The sequence below is a fragment of the Triturus cristatus genome, chromosome 5_2 (assembly GCF_964204655.1).
Source record: "Triturus cristatus chromosome 5_2, aTriCri1.1, whole genome shotgun sequence".
In the NCBI taxonomy this organism is placed as follows: Eukaryota; Metazoa; Chordata; class Amphibia; order Caudata; family Salamandridae; genus Triturus; species Triturus cristatus.
In genome coordinates, this window is record NC_140588.1 from 566,203,093 (window position 1) to 566,228,794 (window position 25,702).

Sequence of the window (25,702 nt, forward strand, 5' to 3'; positions counted from 1 at the left end):
TCCTATGTTAGGATTGTAACTTCTGAACTGCAAGTAACAAAAGGATCTCTGTGACAAAGGCAGTAACCCACTGAGCTTCCACATATAATACAGTTCATCTCCATTTAAAAACTACTAACAGACAAATGATTGCTCTCCAGCAGGATCATTAATCACCAGCGTTATCTGGGCATTTTGTATTGTCTAATTGTTGTCCTGCATCGGCCATGATAACGATAAAAACTGTTTAAATGAAGCACGCACGAAGTATGTGTCCTGCTGGGCCTGTGCAGATTTTAAAAAGAATAGTAACACATTATCTTACCTACTCCATTAGTCAAACTTTGTGTCACAGCCTGATGTGATAAGCAGGGGTCAGGAAAGGTGAATAGGAATAAACACATTTATTTTCTCTGCTGCATAGAAAAAGAAATATCCACGCAGCAGAACAGTAGGCAAAGGTTACCGGGGCCAATGAAAGGAAGTGTCCCCTTCACCATGTGGAGATGAAGGGGTGAAAAAATAAACAAAGCCTCGTTAACATGTAAATGGTCTTTTAAAGACCTGTGAAATACTGGGGTGCGGCTGCGATAATCACTAAAACTGTCTGTGTGTGTGCGCGCACCGGGGAAGGTGTCTCGGCCCAGCCTGACACACACGACGGGGTGGGGGGTATTCGGGGTTTTGAAGCACTTTGAGCCAAATGGTGATGCGCGCCTGCCCTCAAGCCCTCACTGCGAGGGCCAAGGCATCTGTTTGGGTGAGCCAGAATGATGTTTGGGTGGGCCCTCTAGAACCGGGCCTGAACTCATGATAACGCCACTGCCCCCACCCCAAGTCAACGCCCGGTGCGGTGGCACCGATCACACCGCTTGCAGACCTCACTCGCCCAGACCACCCGTGCAGCGGATCTAGCGTTGCCACGGCTGTTGGTACCGGGACACCCTTGGCGCCATTTCCGGCGCTTGCCGCGGACACGCCCCTTTTCGAGGCCACGCCCTCCTTCTAGCCCTTAAAAGGCGCTGAATAATGAGCGCCAGGCAGATTGACAGATACTCCTGAGGCGGAAGCCGGGAGCACGAACCTTGTGTAAATTGATTTTAAAAATATTTGAGTGTCACCTTGTTTCTTGTACTTTTAACTCACTCACCTTCTGCTCCTTGAACTGCTGCTTGCAGACCTCACTCGCCCAGACCACCCATGCAGCGGATCTAGCGTTGCCATGGCTGTTGGTACCGGGACACTCTTGGCGCCATTTCCGGCGCTTGCCGCGGACACGCCCCTTTTCGAGGCCACGCCCCCCCACCCCCTCTTACAGATCCATAAAGCATGTGTAGATTTCGGACGCGCAGCGGACGAGCGCAGCGGGTGCGCCGATTGCGCGCCGAAGGCGCGCCCAAGGCAAGCCCGTCTGCGCCCGTCCGTGGCCGACCGGGGCTAGGGGCATGTCACTCTGCTCAAATCATCACCTACTCTTCCTCACAACTCCACAGTCTTCATGGCCCCTAGCCTCTCTCCGCTTCCACTTGCTCTCTCATATCCTCGCATGACCTGTCCCCCTCTCCCTCATCTCCCAACCCTTTCGCTCCCCCCACTCCTTCTCACCCTCTCAGAGAAGACGCCAGCCCAGTCTCACTTAGAACCCTTATTGCCTATTATCTCAACACCCGGTCAGCAGTGGCCCACTCACACGAACTGTCGGTACTGCTAGACCTCCACGCACCTGATCTCCTCTTCCTAACAGAGACTTGGTTCAGTGAGGACTCTCTCCCTACCTTACTGGCCACCCTTCTCGCTCCATATTATGCTCTTCGAGCAGACCGTTCCAATGGTAGGAATGGGGGCGGCGTAGCGGTCATCGCCCGGACCGACCTTCCCTTCCAATGTCTACCTCTGCCAGATATTGCTACAACAGAGTACCTTGCCATTCGCACTACTTCTACCACTCCCCCTCTTACTTGTGTTCTCACTTACCGCCCCCCTCAATCACCCTTATCTTTTTTGCCTGACTTTCAGGAGGTACTTTCCACACTGACGGTCAATAACTCTTCCATCCTATTACTGGGAGATTTTAACTTTTGGCCTTCAGACCCAGCGGAATGTCCGTCCTCCAGAGAATTTTCAGATACACTCCAAACCCTCAATTTCGTATCACATGTTCACTCTCCTACTCACGTTAAAGGACACATCCTAGATCAGATTTGGTCCTTGAACCGTCCGGTAGACTCTCTGTCCATCTTGCCATGCACCTGGTCCGACCATCATCTGATCTCGTTTACCCTTCCCCTCAATCCCACTATCAGGCCCCCGCTTCCAAAGAATGTTTGGGTCCGCTCATGGAGCCGAGTGGACCCGGAGAATCTATCTACACTATTAGCCTCCTCCTACCCTACCTTACAAGGCCTTTCCACTCATTCCCAGGCCGTTGCCATTGAACACTGGCTCTCCTCTAGCTGTGATTCCATCGCCCCGCTGAAGCGGGTGACCTCTAAACGGGAGAAAGACGCCAACTTGTGGTTTAACGAGAATCTTAAAACCACCAAACTTGCAGTACGCCGTGCCGAGCGTGCCTGGAGGAGGAACTATTCTCCCTCACTCAGAGCTGAGTTTACCACTCTTCTAGCTCAATATAAGAAGGCCATCTTGGTTGCAAAAACGGCTTATTTCTCATCTAAGATTCTTGCAGCTGAGAATCAACCGAGGGAAATCTTCTCGATTGTCCACAATCTGGCATTTTCCGACAGGACATCTCTCAAGCCTTCTCCTTCCCAGGACCTCTGTCAATCTTTAAATAATTTCTTTATCGAAAAGATTGCTACTATTAAAGCCAACATCCCCTCGCCCCCCCGACTTTTGTTGACCTTCAGCGTCCTCCACCTAACGGCAAACTTGACACTTTTCCTCCCCTGACTAAAGATTCCTTGACTTCAATAATTCCTCTTGTCAAATCTGGATCCCCATTGGACATTTGCCCTGCGCATATCCTTCGCCACATTTATACATCCTGTCCAGACCCCCCCCTTCACTTCCTTAACAGTTCCCTTTCCCAGGGGGTTGTTGCCACACCACTGAAAGCCGCTGACATTGTCCCCATTCTACAAAAACCTGGCGCAGACCCTTCAATCCCCGCCAACTATCGCCCTATCTCCCTCCTACCATTTCTGGCTAAGGTGCTCGAACGACATGTCACCAGGTCCCTGAGCACCTTTGTGGAGGAGTATGGGATTCTGGCTCCCCGCCAGGCTGGCTTCCGCCCCGCACACTCTACGGAGTCCGTAGTTCTCTCGGTCCTAGACAACCTCAGGGAGGGAATGGATACCAACCAGGCCCAGGCCTTGGTTCTACTCGATCTCTCAGCCGCCTTTGTCACGGTTGACCATACCATCTTACTCTCCCGTGTCAGGGCGGCGGGGATCGGGGGTACCGCTCTGGTATGGCTATCCTCCTTCCTGAGGGACCGCACCCAGGCTGTTCGCCTGGGTGTCTTTTCTGCGGACTTCCGGAAAGTTCAGTGCGGGGTTCCCCAAGGTTCCTCCCTTTCACCCCTCCTGTTTAACCTTTATATTGCCCCTCTTATTTTCTCACTACAGCAAATGGATGTCAGCATATACAATTATGCGGACGACCTTCAACTTGTTTTCAATCTGTCTTCTTCCCCTGCCTCCATCTCTAACTTTCAGTCTATCATGACTTTCATCCAGGACTGGATGAACTACAACCACCTGAAACTTAACCCAGATAAGACCGAGCTGGTGTTGACAGGTGGTAGCACCAGTCCCTGGTCTTCACTTTTCTGGCCTCCCTCACTAGGCTCATCCCCGGTCCCCTCTACCTCAGTTAAAACTCTAGGTATCAAACTTAACTCTCAGCTCACTCTTCACTCCCAGGTTAGTTCTGTGGTGTCCTCCTCCTTCCTGTCACTACGCACCATCCGCAGGGTATCCCGCTTTTTTACCTTCGATGCCCTGAAAATGATCATTTTGGCGATGGTCATCTCCCGCCTGGATTATGGCAACGCCCTATATGCGGGTATTCCTGCATATAGTCTACGGCGTTTGCAGCTGATCCAGAACCAGGCGGCACGGCTGATATTCAATATTCCGAAATTCCACCACGTAACTCCCCTCCTCAAATCCCTACACTGGCTCCCCATCCGTGAACGCGTCCAGTTTAAGCTTGCCTCTATCACCTTTCAAGCACGACTGGGCGCAGCCCCGGCCTTTATTACATCTGAGATTGTTCCCTTTGTGCCTACCAGGGAACTGCGCTCCTCCACGCAATCCCTGCTGTCAGCCCCCCGTTTTCGGAGAAAGAAATGGGGAGGATCAAAGTTCGCAACCCATGCCCCACTCCTGTGGAATTCCCTTCCTTTTGAGCTCAGATCTCTAACTCTGTACCCTCAATTTCGGAAGAAACTCAAGGCCCATTTTTTTGCCAAATGTTTTAACTAGACCACTTATTTTCTCTCCTTTCTATTCTGCTTTCCTTCTCCTACTCTGAGAATCTGTCTGTTGCAGCGCCATGAAACCGCCGGTGAAGGTGCGCTATACAAATACTTTAAACTCAAACTTTAACTTTAAACTTTAAACTCAAACCGCCCTAGAGCCGGCCCTGGCAATATCATTGGTATATTGCAAGTTCATTAATAATCTTCCAGAACCCATGACGAAGCTTCGGAGCAAGTGGGACGGAGAACTAGGTGCACTGGTGGATAGAAGCCTTTGCCTCCCCTAAAGAGGCGGCCATCCGTCAGCATTTTTGATTAATACAGTTAAAGATACTCCACAGGGTCAACAATGCATGCACCACCCAGGTTAAAATAAGAATACTTGACGCACCGCTGTCCCCAAGCGGTTGTGGGTAGGAGGGTTTCTTCTTCCACCTGCTGTGGGAGTGCCCCCCACTTCAGCAATATTGGGGAGGGATATTTTTTATTTGAATAGTCTTTATTCGTTTGACACACAACGCAACATACAGCTGTAAATACGTCATAGTAAAGTAAAAAATATAGTACATCTCCATTTGCATTATTGTGCCCACTAGGTGGGGGGTGGAGGGGAATCACAGTGCTCGACATTACAACCAAAAAATAACGACATTAATTCACTTCAGAGATTAACAGCAGATGTTACTGTACGAAGCTGTATCAAAACATAATGTAAAAGAGAAAAGAAAACTATTAAACTTGATACCACCTTACTAGTGTGCCTGTCCTATAAGTATTGTGAGTATGTTCCAGCTGAATGTGCCGCTTATGCTGAATGCAAGCTATCAGGGTCCTGCTGTAGTGGGTGCTCCTTTTGGAGCAGAGTAGGGGATGGATTATGCAGAGCAGATGTTGCGTTATGTGTGGGTGCGATCAGGCCGGGCCAGAGGTGTGCGACAATTATAACTGAATGCTACGCCCGTGTGTGTGTAACTCATCTCTCCGCCTATGAGCGTGCCCTAGTGTGAGTGCACGGGGTATCCCAGTTATGTTAGCCAGATGCAGTGCCAGTGCTACCGTCATGTCCCCCATGGTCGTTTGTGTCCCGAAGTCTGGCTTCTATAGTGGTTACATAATGTTGCCAGTCCACAGGCTGTGCCCCAGACGTTGGTTGTGGGGGTTGAGATGTCAATGTGTTGTGTTTGGCCACTAGAGCACGCCGAAGAGTGAGCAGCCAGTGTCTAGTGGATGGGCCCGTCTGGGACTTCAAGGCCAAGGCCAGAGAGCGTTTGGCCAGAACCAGTGCCAGGTCGATGAATTTGTTGAAGTTCTTACGGCGTGCGTTCCTTTTTGTAATGCCTAGCAGGTAGTGCGAACCCTGAATTGGAATTGTGGTTCCTGTTGCCGCGGCCAGTATGTCGGAGACCTTCCCCCTGTATGTTATAATGTAGGAACACATCCAGAACATATGCAGAAAGTCAGCACCCATGTCATGGTACCTGGGACAAATATCCATGGCGGTCGGGTACATTCGTACCAGCCTGCACGGGGTTAAGTATATAGTTGAATTGCATGAATTTCAGACGGGCATTCATTAAAATGGTCTTGGTGTTACCGATGCATTGTTGCCATTGCTTATCTGTGAGTTCGGTGGAGAGTGCCACTGTCCAGTATTTGCGTAATGGGGACAATGAGGGGGCTGTGTCTGTTCTAAATGAATTATAGATGCCCCTGATGGCTTTCCAACCTGACTCGTGCGTTAGTAGTGTCTGCAAGGCTACAGAAGTCAGTGGTACAGTGCTTATGTCCCCCCAGATAATTGTTGCCTGTTGTGTTAGCGTCACGTAGAGTAGGAACGTTCTGGGTGCCACACCATAGTGGTCCCTAAGAGCGTCAAAATCACACAGGACGGAGTTGACAAATAAATCTCCCCATGTTGGCAGTCCAGCTGCCTGCCATTCAACCAATTCCGGGCGCTTTAGGAGGGTTTATGAACCTGGTGATGTCTCAATGGGGAGGTCGGGGGCATACGGCGGAGGTCGTCATTTGGGTATCACGTAATATGAACAGGCGCTACGGGCTGCCCGTAGCAAAGTGCAGCCCTCCGTCCTTTGAAGCTGAGTTCTAGTGCCTGATAGCCACTCATGCAGGTCTGGTCGTGCTAAAGTCATTGCCCAGGTGTCTAATACAGCTAGGTTCTTCTTTGCAAGCCAGCACATGGGCCACTAGAGCTGAGTGGCCGCATAGTATAGCTCGTAATTGGGCGCTCCCAATCCTCTCTCAGATATAGGGAGATGAAGCCTTGAGAGTGCTACCCTCACCCTGGAGTGGCGCCATATTAGAGATACTAACAGTGATCGTAGGTCATGGAACAGTTTCTGGGGCAGACTGTAGGGCAAAGCAGCTAAATAGTATAGGAGCCTAGGGAGGAGGAGCATCTTGGATATGGCTATCCGGCCCATGGGGGATAATGGGAGGGTGGTCCAGAACGGGAGAGTCGCCCTGGCACTGGCGATCGCCTTCTCCAGGTTACCGTCTATTAAGTCAGCTCGGGAGTGGTAGACATGGACACCCAAGTATTTAAATGAGTCATATGCTTTGGCAAGTGGGGCATGGGGCTGCCGCTGCCTTTATACGACTGGGATGGGTGACATCGGGAATAAGATGGATTTATCCCAATTGACTTTCAAGTTCGACAGCCACGCATGGGTGTCTAGGAGTCCCTCTAGACCTTGGAGCGCCTCGCCCTGATTGCATAGATAGATCAATCCGTCATCAGCATAGAGGGACACTATGTGCCACTGCGTATGCACTCGAATGCCCCAGTCTATAACATGACTGCGGAGCGCACCGGCCAGGGGCTCCATGGCCAAGGCAAACAGCATGGGTGATAGTGGGCAACCCTGCCTGGTGTCGCGCTCAGTATCAAAGGGTGGCGAGATGACTCGGCCTGTTTTCACCCGGGCACGTGGGTTGGTGTATAATATTTTCACCCAGCGTAGGAATTTAGGGCCTATGCGGAATTGAGCCAGCACCGCCTAAAGGTAATCCCACCCCAGGGTATCGAAGGCCTTTTATAGAACCAGGGCTCCTATCCAGTGTTGCTCAGGAACTGTTTGGGACCACTCTAGGAGTTTGAACAAGCGTCGAAGGTTCAGCCCTGTGCTCCTACAAGGGACAAACCCGTTTTGGCCCGTATGGATCAATAGGGGAACAGCATCCAGCAGCCTGTTGGCCAGCAACTTACCCAGGATTTTGTAGTCCGATGTAAGTAAGGACAACGGGCGGTACATGAGGAGGGGGTCCCGACCAGGTTTTGGGTGGACTACGAGCACATCCTCGCAGAGAGAAGGAGGCAATGTGCCTCTATCAAAGGATTCTTGAAATACAGTGGGCAGCCAGTGAGCAGCCAGGAAGCCAGCTGGGTTGAGTAGGTAGCATAGAATTCCGCGGCCAGCCATCCATTCCGAGGGTTTTGCCTCTATCAAGATGTTTGATAGTGTACGAGAGTTTAGGTACTGTGAGCGGAGCCTTTAGTGCAGTGTATTGGTCCTGCGTTACTTGTGTGAGGGCCTCCTGTTCTAAAAACAGATGCATTGCCTGAGGGTCACCTAAGTCTGGGGTCTTGTATAATGACAAATAGTATTTATGAAAATAGTCATTGATCTGTTCTTGTGTGTTAACTAGGCTACCATCCAGGGTGTATATTGCACTGATAGGTGGTTGCGTAAGGTTGCTCCTAAACAGCTAAGCAAGCGCCTTGCCTGCTTTGTCACCCTTCGCGTGTCGTCTAGCCGAGTACTGATTATAATCTAGGGCACACAATTTATCCAGTGCTTCCTTATGTGCTAATCTGGTTTTGCAAAGTGCTGGTAATATGTGCGGGTCCATGGGGGCCGTGCGTTCCTGGTGCATCATGTCAGCCTCAAACCCTTGGATTACCCTAGTTAGCGTCATGCGAGTACCGTACACTACCTGTATGAACTGCCCACGTAAGGTGACCTTCAAGGCGTCCCATTCAATGCCGGCATGTGTGGCCGTTCCTTCATTGGTCTGGAAGTGTGTGGTTATGCACTGCGAGATGGTAGCACTCAAAGCCGGGTCACGAAGTGCTTCCAGAGGGAGACGCCAAGTCGGTATGCTGGGTCTAGACGCACCCCAAGTCAGGGGCTATGGTCCGAGATCGTACGAACTAAATGTCCAGCGTGAGCTACATGTGTATTCTTACTCCAGTCAGTGCAACAGTAGGGAAAGTGTTGGATTGCGGAGAGGTACAATTCACTACTCCTACTCCAGTCAGTGTAATAGTAGGGTATGTGTTGGATTACAGAGGTGTAAAATTTATTACTCCCACTGCTATGGCATGTGCCTTCCAGGTGCGCCGCAGGCGTATCAGAAATATTTGTATCCAGGTGAAGGGCAATATATCCCAAAGCTGTTAACTGAAGCTGCTCCATGCTAATTTACAAAATGAAATGCATTCTGGAACCACCAAGGCGTACACTAACAGTTAGTACCAAAAATGATAAAGTCAGTAGAGGATATTTATACAGGCCTTGGCTCGGGCCACATGCCATTAAATTTAGCTTACATCTCATTGCCCCTCACTACATGGTGGCAGGAGTTGAGAGGAAGAAAGATGGCCAGGTGGGTCGTCTCAACTGTCCCTTCTGCAAGGGACACAGGTACATGCAGTCTGATGACTGACAAGGGCTCCGAAGTTCATGCCTTGATGTTGACTAAGCACACACAACATCACAACACAAGTCTGTTCCCTGATCACTAAAATATGAATGACGACATCAGACTTGACGTCTCAGATTGAATGGGTTGATTTCATAATGAATCATGGCGTCTCCAACACTCTTATTTTGTTTGGTTGTATGCAGAGAACATGTTTGTTTGACAGACTTGGCATTTTTTATGTGTTGGGTAGCTCTACATTCTCTTTTTATGCCCACATAATGTTTACCTTTTTCCATCTTCTCAAAGATTCCAATTATGGAGGGCCTGACTAAAGCAGTGAACAATTATATAGGCAATTTGCTTGTTTTTACCACTGCATCGCCTCCGAGCAGCACTTGCTCTCAGTACTCAGCACAGTTCTGTGTCCCCACAAAAAATCAAGACAGTGCATACGTGGACAGGATATTGTCAATTTGTTTCGATGTTCTGTCAGTGGTGGCTGGTGCAATGTGTATTTCCTAACCCTGAACACATCTTTTAAAACGGCTAAATGCGTCTGTTCTTTTGAACGTGAGAACGCTATAAATGCCAGCAAATTGTTAAAAACAGGAGATGCTACAGACACAAAGTTTATATAAATAGCAATGTCATTGATAAAGTGCAAGAGGAATAAGTGACTTTTTTAGGCTTCTTTTCTACTTGTGGCATTCAATGTGTAAGTCTTATGTTTGAGTATTCTCTCTGTTTAAACATTGAATCAGTGCATGACAACAAGTAGGGGTTCCCAGATAGGGTGAATCGGAGGAAACAATTGTGCATTGTTAGAGTTAGATTTTCATGATCTTTCCATATTATAAAAATGTATTCCACTCACAAACCTTTCACCTACTCTCAGGCACAGCTCACCCACCATTTACTCTGCACAGTCACCCTGACATTGCGCTGCCAGTCACATACTGCTCACCCACCACTCCCACAGGGCTGGCTCTGCACACACACACCATTGACATACCTCTCACCCAGCACTCACATTCCTCTCACCCTCCACACACACCTCTCACCCTGATCTCAAACCGCTCATCCTGCACTTATACGATTGACATACCGCTCACCCTATACTGGCACACCTCTTACCTTGTACAGGGTAACATCTCTCCCCCTGTACACTCACACAATTCTCAGTCTGCACCGAACACTCATCAATCACCATACATTAAGGCACTTTCACCCTGCACTCACACACTTATCAATCTTCATTCGTGCACCACTCCCCTGGCACAGAGAGCACCGCGCCATTCTCCATGCACTCCTCACTGCTCCCACACCTCTTATTATTAATCTCATAGGCGAAACCTATTGCATTTACCAATGCTTCTTTCTTCATGTGTACATATATGCTGGTAAGCACAAGCCTATAAACGTGTTTGTTTTTTAATTTTGAATGCCTAGTATGTGCATCTGTCAACGTTGCGTTTTATATGTATTTGTTTGTGTATGTATGCAACTATATGTGTGCATCTTTTGTTTATGTGTATGTGCCACATGTGTGTTCCTATGTCTCTGTGTGTGTTTGTGATTGTTTGTATGCATGTCTCTGTTTGTGCTTATGTCTACGTGTGCTTCTGGCTGCTTGCACCCTTGACTATTTATGTGTATACATGCGCCTATGTGTGCCAATGGCAGTGTTTGTGTATGTAAGCCCTGACATATACTAGTCTGTGCAATTCATAAATATCTCCCATTAATTAAAAAGATAGGTAAACTGTGTGGGCTTTGAATGGTCGTTTAATGAACCTCTGGGCACTTTCCTATGATACATTTGAAGCACTTTGGGCACAAAACCATGATTTTGAAGGGAAAAGATGAGACTTAACACTACAGTACAGGCTTCCAGCCATGAGGAATTTTGAACACAGATTTGTTCTAACACCCTTCCATATTCAATCTCTGCTTTTTAAGACCTTGTCAGAGAATTCTATACTGCTTCAATGTAACTCTCCAGGCACCGGTCTAGTTGTTTTTCACCCTTACTGAATGCAGACCATGTGTTCCAGCTATGTACAACTAACACAGGTTTGCAGCAATTGGTACACTGTTGCCTGTATCCATGTGAACTATTTTGAAATCAAGCTGTAAAAGATCAGCATTATATTCTTAGGAAAAGTAAAACATTACAAATGATATTAGCATGTCTTTGATTGCCCGGTAGGATGTATGTTTTCTATTGCTATTTTTCGAGACTCAATGGAGTCAACCAGCCCACCCCATCAACGACCATCATTGCCTTGGAGAAGACGGTGATGTGTGGAGACAGTGGGCAGGTGTCACAGGTAGCTCACTCAGATCCCATTAGCTAAATCCTCTGCACAAAAGTCCAAGAAAAATGTCACACTTCCTGTATGCCATCTAGTAGTGCAAGTACAGCCAGGTTGGCGCTTGCGGCCGGAGAGCACCTCAGATATGGCTCCAGGACGGACCTGGTGCAGCAGGTACCCTCTCCGCATGGCAGCCAGACAGCCATCTCCAACCTCACCACTGCCCTCAAGTACAAGCTCTCTGGGGGAATTCTATATGTCTGAGGCTGTATTGAGAAAGAAAACCGCATGATGTGATGATGGACTGAGACAGACTCCTTTAACGAGCGCATTACGAACAAGCATTGGCATCGCCAATAGGTCTCGCTTTTGGGACCTTATAAGTATTTAGTAATGCAGCACAATATCCTTGGTGCAACAACATCAACTATTGCGTGGCTAAACCCTTATAAGGTCCCAAAGGCGAGACCTATTTGCTATGCCAATGCTTGTCGCAGAAGTGTGGGCCTCCTGCGCCTGGGAATTTGGCTTCAAGTGGATGACCTCTGGTTGGGTGGGGGGTGCCCACCCTCGGCTCTCTGGGGATGGTGTGTGCCAAGATGCCCCTTTTTCTTTCAATGTTTGTGAGCTTGCAAAGATTTTTTTTTTTACAAAAGTGCATAGGTGTGGTTCGCTCTGACACCGCAAAAATAACAAAAAGAGGGTGCATTTCCCAGAAGTTATTTTGCTATGTATGGTATCGATCAGAGTTTCTGGCGCGTAGGCTTTGTCTGCTACCTTCTTGCAGCTCTTAAAATCAGGAGGAAGCACATCTGGTGCGGAAGTTACACTGGAAAAACTTCTCTTCTCTACCAACCGAAAATCAATCAAACCATGCTTTGCTGATAACCCTGTCTCCCAGCCCAATATCAAAGGTGAATTAATTAAGACTTGTGCACATCTGGCGGCACAGTGAGCACTCTCTCCTGTGTTTAATCAGCTCTCGAAGCGGTGATTTTTGCAGAGATAGCTTTACTTTAGGGGGAATGGTGCCCCCGCCTACTGCGACTGTACAAAAAGATGAAGTAAAATAGCTTTTCTGCTATATCCTGTGCCCCAGCAGTTATTCTGCCTTTCTGTTCCGACTTTTAATCGTGGGGCCCCCAGCGATTAGACCAACGAAAGAAGAGGCGCTACACAGATGCCAATAAGCATTACAGCCCCAACTAATCATGTACAAACAGATGTGCTGCTGTCTCTGGTCAATTTAGCACAGAAGCGGCGGGCGCATTATCTCCCCTCTGTGTGTGTAATTTCCGCGCGTGTTGTGTGGAAGATGTTGAGGCGGCGCGCGCGGCCCTTCTTGCGAAGGCGATGTTGACACTGACCCCATCACATGATTAGAGGGTGATTGATGGCCGTCCGGACGGAACGCAATTGGATGATACACGCAGTGACAAATGGACTGTCCCTTTCCGTCAATATCATTGATCGAAGGCTCAATTGAGGCAGTTTTCAGGCGAAGAGTTGATCGGACATTCTCCTCAAAATGAAATATTTTGGTTTCTCCGTGTGCTTTTCAAATTGCACTCTCTGAGTTTGAACAAGACAAGCGTGCGCGCCTCAAGAAAAAGAAAAAAAACGGTCGGCAAAAGTGAAAGCGCTTCCCGTGCGGGAGCGAGCGGCGCCAGGAGCGATAATTGATAACACATGGCGAAGAAGCTCGTCCCGCAAGGGAATCGCTAGACGTGCACGCAGGTTGCCATTGGAAGTAATAGTTTGGTGGACTGTCTCAGACACACACCAAACACTAGTAGTTAATGGCAGTTTATTAAAAAGAAAAGAAAGTGATATGAATCTGCCAGCCTTGCCCGTGTCATAAAGCGTTTTTGAACAGCTCGCTGCTGTGCAATATGTTACAAAAAGCAGTTGGGGAGCAACATAAGGGAGGCGAAGGGGAAGAAGGGTGGTGGCAGCAACAACGGGAGTAGGGAAAAGCAAAACAAGGAGGTGCGGGTGGGGGGAGGCAGCACCAGATGGGGCAACAACACGGAGAAGGGAGGAGAAAGAAAAAATAGTATGACAATCACAGCACAAACAGCGGACGAGCACTAATTAAGCTGATTCAATCTGTGCTTTGCCCATGCTGCACAGAAAGGAACGTAAGTGATGCTTGCTCTGTGCTGGCCAAACAGGAGGCAGCAAAGACTAGTGACATTGAAGCTAACAAATGATAAGCAGTGAGTGAGTACCAAGCCCTTTATGGTACACAATATGTCTCACAAGCGCACATGCATGCAGCACATGTGCTGTGGCAGGATTGACCTAAACATCCAAGCGGGAAGAGTATAATGCAGAAAAATGGAGAGGATCTGACTACAAAAGATTTCAAAGTAGACAGCAGTAAAGAGCAGAGGAGGGCATCAGAGTAGGGTCCAGGAGAGAGATGGAGGGGAAGGAAAGGGGATGAGAGGAGAGACCAAAAAAGAGGGGAAGGTGAGGATAAAGAGAGAGGAGAGTTCAAGAAAAAAGAGTAAAATGAAATTAAGGACAGGGAAAATAGGGCATGAGAGAGAGCACAGTAGAAAGGGGTACAGAAAGAGAAGTGTATGAAAGGGAATGAGAGATTAAAGGTGATATGTAGGTACAGGAGAAACCCAAGCTGAAAATAACACATCGGAAGTGGGCTCGCATCTCCCAGGAGAAGTTTAAAAATGCCCTCTCGCAGGGTGGGCTGCCTAGGGGCTTAGATGTAGAAGAGGCATGCAAAACCTTGGATAGACGCATTTTGGAGGCACTGGATAGCACCGCTCCTTGGACATGAAAAACGCCGGGAAGAGCTCATAAATCTGCCCCCTGATACACCGCCGCCTTGAGAACGGCTAAAGCAGATTGTAAACGTTTTGAAAGGCAGTGGAGGAGAGACTTCTCTGCCCAGGTGCAGAGGGAGTATAAAATCACCTTGAAGCGCTATCATGGGCTGATTAGAAGGGATAAGGCATCCTACTATCAGGATAGAATAGGGGCGGCTGGGAATTCAGTGAAGGAATTGTTTAAGGTCCACAAAGAAATATCCACCCTAGCAAATACGGCAGCACCAGTGGTTAGCTCGGAGGAGGCATGCAATTGTGTGGCGGATTTTTTTGCAGATAAAGTGGAGAAGATCTACTCCACTTTCCCAGCTGCTGCTCCAGCATGCCATGTGACCTCCGGAGAAGTTGGACCCGCTCCAGTGATAGGCTGCATGGATGAATTCATGGTTCCCCCCCTGAGACCTTAATACAAATTTGTATTAGTGTTAAGTCAGGCTGCCCCAGGGACCCTGCCTCCCCTGAATTTCTTAGAGGGAGTATTGGAACTCTGGAGCCTTGTATTAGACACCTCCTGGAGCTATCCTTTATGTCAGGCACGGTGCCAGCAAGATGGAAGGAAGCGGTGGTCCTTCCACCACCTAAGAAACCGCACATTAGCCCAGATCAACTGGATAATTTGCGTCCTATCTCCTTGCTTCCCTACTTTGCTAAAGTGGCGGAGAAGGTGGTAAACACGCAACTCACAGCTCACATTGGGAAACACAATCTCCTTCACTCTACTCAGTCGGGTTTTCGGTCCCTCCCCTCTACGGAATCGGCTCTGCTACTCTCCACGGAAACCATCAGAAAATATTTAGATGCAGGACAGACTGCGGCCTTAATTCTGCTTGAATTAAGTGCCGCCTTTGACACTGTTGCCCACCATACTCTGCTGCATTGTTTGAGGAAAGGTGGTGTCTGGTAGCGCAATGCGCTGGCTGCAATCTTTCCTGTCGGAGCGTAGTTTTCAGGTGTCGCAGGGCTCTTTTTATTCTAAAGTTGTCAAACTCAAACAGGGGGTGCCTCAGGGATCTACCCTGAGCCCTACCCTGTTCAATCTCTATGTTACTCCTGTAGCTGAGATTGCAGAAAAATTTGGAGTCATGGTTGTGTCCTATGCCGATGCCACTCAACTGATGGTTTCCCTTACACAGGCACAGGACACGGCAGCCTCCAACTTCGTGGCGTGCATGCAAAAACTTGTACTGTGGATGGCCAACAACTGCCTGAAGTTGAATGACAATAAGACCGAGGTGCTTGTGTTTGGGAAAGCTCCATCAGTGTGGTCATCGGCGTGGTGGCCCCAGAGTCTGGGGCCTACCCCCACGCCCTGCACTCAGACTAAGAACCTTGGGGTATGGATGGATACCAAACTCTCTTTTGAGCATCATACCAGGCGGGTGGCAGGCGTTTGTTTTGGAGTCCTGCAGGGCCTTCGGAAAACCTTGGATGTGCTGCCTACAGCAGCCAGGAAGACCCTGGTATAGGTCCTGGTGACATCGCGCCTTGATTATGGGAATTTACTGTACCTAGGTGCTACCGCTAAATGCATGCAAAGACTCCAAGGCATCCAGAACGCAGCTGCGCGCCTGGTTCTTATGATCCAGAGGAGAGCCTCTGCTAAGAGGGCGCTGGTCTCCCTCCACTGGCTGTCGATTAGGGAGAGAGTTCGGTTCAAGGCGATGTGCGTCTTCCACCGTATTATCCAAAGGACGGGCCCCTCTTATTTGTTGATCTACTTACCCTATATTCCCCTAACCGGCAACTTAGATCAAGCGGGACCGGTCTGGTGTGTGTGCCTCCCATTAAGCGAGCACGGATGGGGGGCCGTTCATTCCGCTTTATGGCCGCACAGCAATGGAACAAACTCCCTCTGAGCCTCCGGCTGGAGGGTTCGCAGGCTACTTTCCGGAAAGAATTGAAGACTTCTCTCTTTCCTGTTGCATAGTCGCTCGTTTTAGGATAGGTCTTAGCGGCAGAGGGCAGTTTGCACCGCAGCGTGGGGACACACTGGCCTAGTGTAACCAGGCACTTTATAACATTTAAGTATTATTAGTATTATATGTGAAATGGGTGCATAGGAGAAAAAAATAAGGGAAATACATGAGATGGGGTGAGGGAGTGCGGTGGCGGAAATATTATGAGTGAGTGGATTGAGGGGCGAGAAAAGCGAAGAAGGCGATGGGGGATTGCAGGGTTAGGAGGGGGCACATACTGTGTAACAACATTGTGAAGGGCCCTGACAATTAAACAGTACTGATGACTGCATGGCAGACTTTCTTCTTGCTGTTTAAGTTTTGGCCCTTGGCTACTTGTCCCCTGTACGTGAATGAGCTTGGGGTCAAAGGTTACCTCCTGCCATGTTTGTTCAGAGCAAGGGACTGGCTCGGTGAGAGAGCTTAGATACAAGTGATAGTAAATTAAGGCAAGCCGAAGCCTGTTTGGAATGTGCGTAACTATGTAAATAATAACTATGTGTCTTCACGAACTGTTAGCATATTGAAAGGGTAATATTCTCAATGTCTCATTTAGTACCCCCAATTGGGAAATCAATTGTGTATTAAATTACTTTCCATAATTGAATATAGTCTTAAAGTATTGGTGACTAAGCCATGAAGTTATCAAACACATCCATTATATAGTGAAGGTAAAGCCATTAAGTTATCCAACATAAAGGGCCCGTTAATTCATCAAACAATGGAAAAAGTATATGCACAAGCAGTGTTATTGAAATGGATTCAGCTGTGGAGCAGTCCTAAGTGCATGAGTATCAGCGAACCTCTTGGTTTTCAAGTGAACATTTACGGTAACAGATAAACCTCTGAAATGGAGCCACTCGCTCTCCTTCATTGAACTCTGAGCCTTCGCAGAGCCCTTCAGCCAGGGCAATGGTTAGGAGACAGATAACAGCTATAGAAGACTGATATGCATATCTGGCCAAGACTGGAACACAGAGATGAATTTAGAGAATGAATCTTGGCCCTCTCTTCCAGCAGGAATGCTCAGGATGGGATACTTGGCAAGGGGGAAAAAAGTCTGGAGACCGACCCTCCAAACCCCTGCCTTTTGCAACGCCTCACCATTATATAAACACATGATACAGGCATATAGAGGCTCAGTAAAAGCTACAGCATCATCACTAGCCTGGTTGTTGAATAGGGGGAAATAACACACGCACCAAGTTTAATTTGAACTTCCTGTCTTTAGTTTACTGAGGGTATAAGTTGGGAACCTGATTGAGAAACATGCATTCAGCTACTTCATTCCGGTAGGTGGAACCTAATGTTATTAGACAAATGCTTCAGTACTAGAACTATGGCTTAGGCAGGGGTATGGAATTTAATAAAATATCTACTTGTCCATGGGATAGGCTGCTTCATAAATCTTGTCCTATAAAAATATCCCCTTGTTCCTTTGGTACCATGTAGTGCGGCGACAAATTATGGTAGCAATCCCAGTATGTAAGAGCTCTGATATTAGCCTCTTTGATTGTGCCGAGGCTCATACTACAGTAGGGTTTAAATATTAGCAATTCCATTATTTTGCCACCTTTCAGCAAATCTACATACTGGGGCTGGAGGTAGCAGTAATCAATAGTTCCAGGGTTGGATTGTCTTTACGAGTCTGCGCAAACCTACTAACTTGCCTATTTTAGGGGTTTTCTCAGCTGTTCTCTAGTTTTATTCCATTCTGAGAAAGGTTAGAAATTTACTCCTGACAAGGGCAGAAGTAGAACTTCTTAAAGGGTTGGGGAACAAAATGTTTGGAAGGAAAGTAAACTTGTAAACACTCAACAGATCTTTGAGCAAATCTACACATGCATATCTGCTAGAGCTAAAATGCTGTTCACAAATATTTTTAGGGAATATGATTTCCTGGCCTACGTCTGTAAATACTTGTGAATTTATAAAAGCTATAAATATGAACTAATGCAAGGACATATAGCATGGGTGCATTTTTGTGACTTGTTTCAAGAATCGGGCCCCTAATTAGGGTTGGTGTTAACCAAGACCTTTTGTTTTGTATTAAAATGCTATCCCTCTCTCCATTTATCGGCGGGCTTCACTGTTAGTGACCACATTCAGCTCTTTCACAATGAGCATATCAGCACACAAAGTAGTTTTGTTCAGGGCTTGGGACTACTGTAGCAATGGCTGTTTTTTTTAGACCAACATTTGTTTGGGCTTGAGGGCCCGGCAGCTCCCAAAACAATAAAGCTTTACCAAAACCATTTCAAAACAAGACACACATTGACACAACCAAACGACTGACCACCAATGGCATAACTATTGGTTTTGCCAATGCTTGTTTATTTTCATGTTTCCCACAATCTTTTTGAAACTGGTTACATTGATTTTCCATTATGAATATTTTTTGCAAATACTAGCATGCATAAACCCATTTTACTAAATGGTGTCTCAAAGAAATGGTACCTAAAATTTAACAGTACTTTAGCAAAACATTTTTTTCCTAGTTGCATTTTTTTTAGAACATTTTATTGTGAAAGCAAAGAATTATCAATATTGCTTTTAAGCTTCTGCAAATATTTGCATCTGCAGCATTAAAAGTAGCCTCATATCGTTAAACTCATCAAATGTGTGTACACATTTTTATACTGGAACCACTGTCAGTAGTGCAGTCCGAGCATACAACATATCTTTAGAGCCCTCACGCTAATAATAAAGGCTTTGCATTAATGAACTATAAATACAAGTTCAACGAACTTGCTACGCATAATTGCCTGTATGCCACACTGGCTTTGATCTGCATGATCTATAAGATGTGTATATTCGCTATGGTTGCTTGATTTTCCTTTTTACATATGAAGAACTGCCTTTGATGATTGTAATCCTAAGTGTATTCTTTTAATTTGCGAAAATCAATAATAATTTTTTTTTTAAACTATAAATACAAGTTCAAACAATATTAACTTATGGACACAAATATTACCTTAACTGCAGGCAGTGCCCTTCTCTGATCCACAATGTGGTAGTGTAAACTGGCAGCCAAAGGGATTGTGCTGCAGGGGGTTGGGCCTACTTGTCCCACGGACAAAATAAACATGAAAGCTTGTTGTCCTGGATCCCAAACATCATGTCCTGGGCGTCGGGCTACAGGAATTCCACACCCATGCTTTGGGGAACAGACTGGGTTGTTTTAAACTACAGTCATTGATTGCAGTGTAGGAATTCAGGCTTAGATCAATGTTTTCTCAATGATTCGTCCTTGATTTATTTTAAAGCTCAGCATTAACGAAGTATTCTAGTTAAATAACCACATTCACTTTAGATACCTCTCTGAATGTTAATGGCTTCCTGGCCAAAATTAAACATACAGAAGTAATCAAAATGGCAAACAATATAACCCAGAGGTTCTGATGCTCAACTGATGAGTACTAACAGCAATTTCTTTGCAAGTAACAGATACTACTTAGCATAACAGTCTGACTTTACTCAGGGCTCAAGGTGGATAGCGCACTATTGAAGCAAATGGAAAATATTACATGCACACAAAGTGTTAGTAAAACTGATTCAGCTGTCGAGCAGTCCTAAGTGCACAAGCATCAGTGAACCTCTCGGTTTTAAGTGAACATTCATGTGTTTGACATGCCTCATTGTGTTAAAGTGAATAGAGTGCAAATGCCATGCATTCCAGTGTAAATACAATTATCAAAATGAACGTCACAATGCCAACGTGCCTTGTTGACCTGTGTCTTATTGATTTCAAAGTGACTCTATGCGGGTGCAAAAATCAAAACCTTTCAGAATCAAAAGTGTAACTGGCGCAATATCCTTAATAAATAACTTACCGTGTTTGCAATTCTAAGAGCATTAACCGAACAGTCTCTATCGGGCATCTAAGTCGGCCGCCATGTTGGAAATGTTAAATATACTTGCGTTGGTGTCATTACCATGCGTGATTAAGTAGAAGCCGTAAACATGAAAATAGAGCTAAAATCAAGTATCTTAACATTAGCCGCCATTTTAGAAAGATGACGGCTGAATGTATGTCTACAGAAAACCACAAATGTGAGACATCCTGAGTTGGCCAGGGTATAACAATATATCTACAGTGTGGATCAATGTGATTCACCCTCTTATAAGCATGTTTCTTATATTGATGATATGAATATCTATTAAGAATGAGTGAAATAAAAAAGTAAATGCTAAATACGTACTTTGGTATCAAGAGTATGTATGTTTATGCATGAGCTGTAAAGATGAGGTAAAAATAAGTGCCTCAGATCACGCTATACAAATTACATTACCTGTGCGGAGACAATAAGAATCTGTGGGCAGTGCGGCACGTGGGGGCAAGCTGCTGTGCCTCAGGAAGAGGACGGAGGAGGAGGGGACAAGCAGGGGTGCTGACGCGCTTGCTCAGAAAGTATTTTGACACAAATGAAAAGGAGTACTTGGGCCATGGGATACTGATAAGAAGAACACATGAAGAACAACAGGAAATGGCATGCTACAAACATTGGAAACAAAGAAAAAGTGGCAAGCACACCAACCAATGAAAAGCAAGGGCAGCATGTAAACCACTTTTAAGATTTATATTAACAATAGATTTCACAAGCCTTGCAGGCGAAACCTAAATTGCAAGAGTTTCTGAGGGAGAAGGAAGGGTGAACATAAGAAGGCAGACAGAAATTTGAAACACTAGCAATGGAAAAGGTAGAGTGGAAAAGGACACTGTTCCCTTGCCCCGCCTTACCCTTCACCCTGAGGATGGGTGATGTTATTCAGGTGCGATGCAGTCACTCTGGGCATCGGAGGATGTCTCTCCACATGCAGCAGTGAAAGGGCCCTCCTTCTGACTGCCAGACACATGTGGTACAGCTGCTGCCTCACCTCCTTCTGCCAGTAGGCATAGATGAGTGGATTGAGCAAAGAATTCCCAAGCCCCAGGAGCCAGAGATACCTCTCAAGTACTGCATAGAGCTGACATGATTTACATGCGAGCTGCACGATACTCACTACAAAGAAAGGTGACCAGAATAACACAAAGCAACCAATCAATATGGCTACCGTCCGGATGGCTTTCAGATCATGGTTGTTGTGCAGGTTTGTGCAGTGTAGGGCTGGTCCGACTTGCTCAATGTCCCAGATCTGGTGAGCGTGTGAGCGTGCAATTTTTAGGATGTCACAGTAGAAGTAAATGAAAACAAGCAAACCAGGAAGGAAGCCAAGACTGAACACAGTGAGCATGTAAGATGGCTCGAAAACACTGAAGAAAGTGCACTTCCCTTTGTAGTCATTGTGCTGGAAGTTCTCAATCATCACCGGAAGGAACCCAAAGAAACAGGACACGATCCACAGTCCCACCAGAAATGCAGCCACCACTGGAGCGGTCATGACCTGCAGGTAGCGCAGCGGCTGCTTGATGGCGACATAGCGGTCCATGGCCACCAGTACCATGGTCAGGATGGAAGCAGCCGAAGGAGATGTGATGAAGGACATGGTCAGGGCACAGCAATGCTGCGATGTTGAATTCGGTTGTGACAACTCTAGGGAGGCAATTCCGGTGATGGAGATGCCAATGAAGGAATCTGCCACTGCTAAATTCAGCACGAAGCACAGGCCTAAGGACTCACTTTTCTGAATGAGCAAGATCAAGGTGACAGCCATGACCGAATTTGTAGCAAAGATGAGGCATGAAAAACAGCTGAGGATGACTCCAAAGACAAAAGAATCCATGGCATAGTGTTTCCTGGACGACACAGAATCCAAATGTAAAATGTCTCACAGACGAGCAAATGCAACACACAGCCAGCACGTGCAGCGGCTGTACTTTCCAAGCATGAATCGCAGCATGCTGCAAACAAGTCCTGGTTGTAAACGAGTTCACTTGCCAGCGTGTTGTCGCGGTTTAGTGATCACGCTGCGCACGTTCTCCTCTGAAGTATTGTTGGTCCGGTGGTGATGACGCGGCACCAGGGGGCTACCAAACAGGTTCAGAAACGGGTCTTATTCCAACTTCCAACAGACAAAACGAGAAAATACTGCATTGCAGCAAGGAGTGCACGACTTTCTGTGGGTCTCTTTTATCAAGGAGACACGCTGGAGAACTGAAGGTTGCTTCCCAGTTCCATGCAAAATGATTAAACAGTGTGGCAGCTTTACAGGTCCCGGGACAGTAGATGTGAGCGGTCCACCATCACTTCCATTGATGTATAAAGAGGCTTCAAAGTACGTTGCCTGGTTGTCTTCATAAGTCCCAATTCATCTAGGCCTTGCAATGAAGTCCAAAGCGTGTCTGGGCGAGTTCACGTGAACTTCTCTACCCGCGGTGAGGATGCGCGGCCGTCCTACAGCGTCTGTGCGCTGACAGGGCGCGCGCGGCTGACTAGTTCACTTTATTGCCGCGCGCCACGCTGCCTTTCCCCCACCGACGCTGGAAATCAAGTCAATGAATAGCCACATCTCATCAAGAGTTTCCTGTCAATCCGTTCTCGCGGCTCGTGCTGCACTCGCAGCCGATAGGGCACTTGGCAGCTGCCCCTCTCATCCGCAGGCCACCTTTTAAGAAGAAATGCCGGCAATTTGTTAACGATTTGCTATTCTGGGACATCCACGAGAAGGCAGAAGGACAAACAAATCTTGTAAAATTGTCAGATTTCTTTTGTCACACACAGGGCGGTTACCCTTTCGTTTATTCTAATAATCATTCTGGAACGATTTAGACAGCTCTCAAATACTTTTTAACTGGTTTCCCTATGTGATTGGTGTTTCAGGCAAGAGGGAAAATGCGGCGTCACTGCTTTTTCGAATATTTTTACTAGCCTGGATTTCACAGTGCCAGCCAGGCCATTAATAAAATGGTCAGATGGCAATTTTAGGACACCGATCGGCTGGATCACCTCAAGCCTTCTGGGCAGCTACTTCCGGGTACGGTAACCAACCCTTGCATTTTTGGTAGGGCACTTACTTTCCCTAAAAGGGGAGTTTTGAGTTCGAAGCTCTACAAACGCGAATTTAATTAAGACACACCTCAGTCACAATGTTTGACTGACTTGTGTCATAAATAGTTGAAGTGAAGCCCTGAAGGGTATGCCCAGACTTGGGTCCCGTTCATACTGTGTTACTGAAACCAAGCTATGTCTAGTTGCTGAGCCCTAATAAGGGCAAAACCGGTCTTGTGTTGCTTGTGTTCCTGTTCAGGGGCAATCTGGTCTAGCAGATTTGGGCTGGACTGTTAATTACCAGTGGCTAAGATTAATTCAAGCATTCTATTCAGCACTTTTTTTGTTTGCTCAGTGGCGTTGGTAGACTTAGACCGCCTGGGGCAGTCCCTGCTCTTGTTTCCCCGCGGCCGCCGCATTGAAGAGCGGGGGGGCCGCTGCCCCCAAAACTCGTGCCGCCTGGGGCAGTCGCCCCCCCCACAGCCCCTCTTACTACGCCACTGTGTATGCTTCAGTATGACACCCTATGTGGGGAGGGCATGCCCAGACATGGGTACCATGCACACTGTGTCACAGGAACCAAGCGATACACAGCTGAGGAGCCCGTAACAAGGACGAAACCGGTGCTGGGTTGATTGTGTCCCAGTTCAGGGAGGACCTGGCCTGGCAGTTCGAGCTAGACTGTTCCTAGTGGAGCAGGGTCAAAACTGATTTGCATATTGATGGATCCAAACTGGGATGGCAAGGTGTGCAAAATAACCAATCAATCAGGAATTTATATAGCGCAGCTACTCACCCGTAAATGTCTCAAGGCGCGGACAATAACAATGGATTGAGATGCAGCCTGAGTAATTACTAGTGGCTAAGATTAATTCAATCATTCCATCCATCACTTTTTGTATAAAATAGTTGAAGAGCAGCATTATTTTACCACCTTAGAGGCAAATTATTGCGTGTCACAGGAGTTATAAAGACGTGCTGTTTTTGATAGGGAATGTAGCAACATTTGTTGATCTAGCAAAAGTAAACAACAAAAAAATAACAACATACTCAAAGCAAAAAAAAAATACACAATTAAAACATAACAGAGCACAAGACAACAAAAAAGTTGAAATATAACGCAATAGCCACAGGTCAATTTAAGATCACATTGCAATAATTAGGCATAGCAACACTGCAGGACAAAAAACTACAGATCACATCACCACCACAATAAAATGCCACACAACAAATAACCATCTTTCTAGTGTTCAGGAACAAGCAGAGTTGTATGAAGAAACAATTTTTTTTACAACAGACTTGCATTTTTCGAAGAGGTAGTCTATTTATCCTAATTTATGTTGTTTCAGCCTGCTTGTAGTTCACGGTGGAAACAGGTGTGAAGCCCATGGGTGATCCCAGAAAACTGTATAAAAAAATTAAAGTACATAAAAGTCTGAATGTAGCAGGGGGTCATTTGTGTAGATCCCACCATGTTTTTCCAAATAAACTAACTGTTTAAATAAAAAGATGAGTAGGAAAAAACAGCCATTTGTGACAACACTTTTTTAAACCGGCAATACAGGGGAAAAAAGGAAGACCCTCTGGGGGCCTAGTTATATGGGTCAGGCAAACTAATAATTATAGGATAGTGGAAGTTCCAGTTTTGAACCCTGATATCCTGGGAATAAAATTAAGTAGGGCAGACCACAAGAGCTTGTTTATTATAAACATCTATGCTCGTGGCCTACCGGGGGGGAGGTGTCTAGAAGTAATTGGAGGGACAACCCCATTATACTAGCAGGGGATTTGAATTGTAATTTTGAACCCTTGGCGTGTGAAAGTCAGGATATACGGGAGGAGGAAGATGCAGTTTGGAATATCCCAGTTTTGGCCCTAAATCGCATCAAAAAGGCAACAGAGGCGGCTCTACACTGGCTTGGTTTGTGTCTGGAATGGGGGCTAAGAGCGGTTAATGGCCGCTCCCTTTCTGATAAAAACGGACATCCTACTTATGATAATGGGGCCAGTACTAGCAGAATTGACTATATTTTGTTAAAAATGGAGTATTGGTCCCTGCTGGATGATATGGAAGTTGTTGCTCACCCAGAGAGCGACCATAATCCTTTAGTATTAAGTTTAAAATACTTAGTTGGCCAAGGTGGAATAGATCCAGTGAGATGTCACATTGCAGAGACATTTCTCACTAATGATAGACGTAGGGTCCGTTGGCCCAGGGCCTTGGAGGACCCGGATTTGTTGCATGAGTCATCCCTGGAAGTATCTTCATCCTGGGGTGCTCTTCAGGATCTGCCCATTACTATAGATACTTTACACCAGATTAGCAACACACATGACCAGCTATTAAAAAAATTAAAAGCTCTACTCTCTAAACCTGCAAACCCTGGGAAAAGTGCTGCTATGGGATTCCGTCAGAAATGGTATAACAAATCATGTAGGGAGGCGCATAGTGATTTGATTAAAGTCATTAAATCTAGAATTAGCCTTGACATTAGAAAGGCACGTGGGAGGTATAAAAAGGTTCAGTGGGAGGCGAAGCTAGAGTGGGATGAATCCCATT

At 46.6% G+C, this 25,702-nt stretch overlaps 1 protein-coding gene across 1 annotated transcript in view; it reads right to left on the reverse strand.

The window, feature by feature from the left end:
• The window catches only part of GPR119 (G protein-coupled receptor 119), a 66,943-nt gene extending 44,433 nt beyond the window's left edge, over positions 1-22,510 (reverse strand). The window contains exon 1 of the mRNA XM_085606644.1: positions 20,955-22,510. Within this exon, the coding sequence (XP_085462770.1) occupies positions 20,955-21,937 (983 nt within the window). The 5' untranslated portion in view covers positions 21,938-22,510. The remainder of the gene's footprint in view (positions 1-20,954) is intronic.
• Between the last annotated feature and the right edge of the window lie 3,192 nt (positions 22,511-25,702).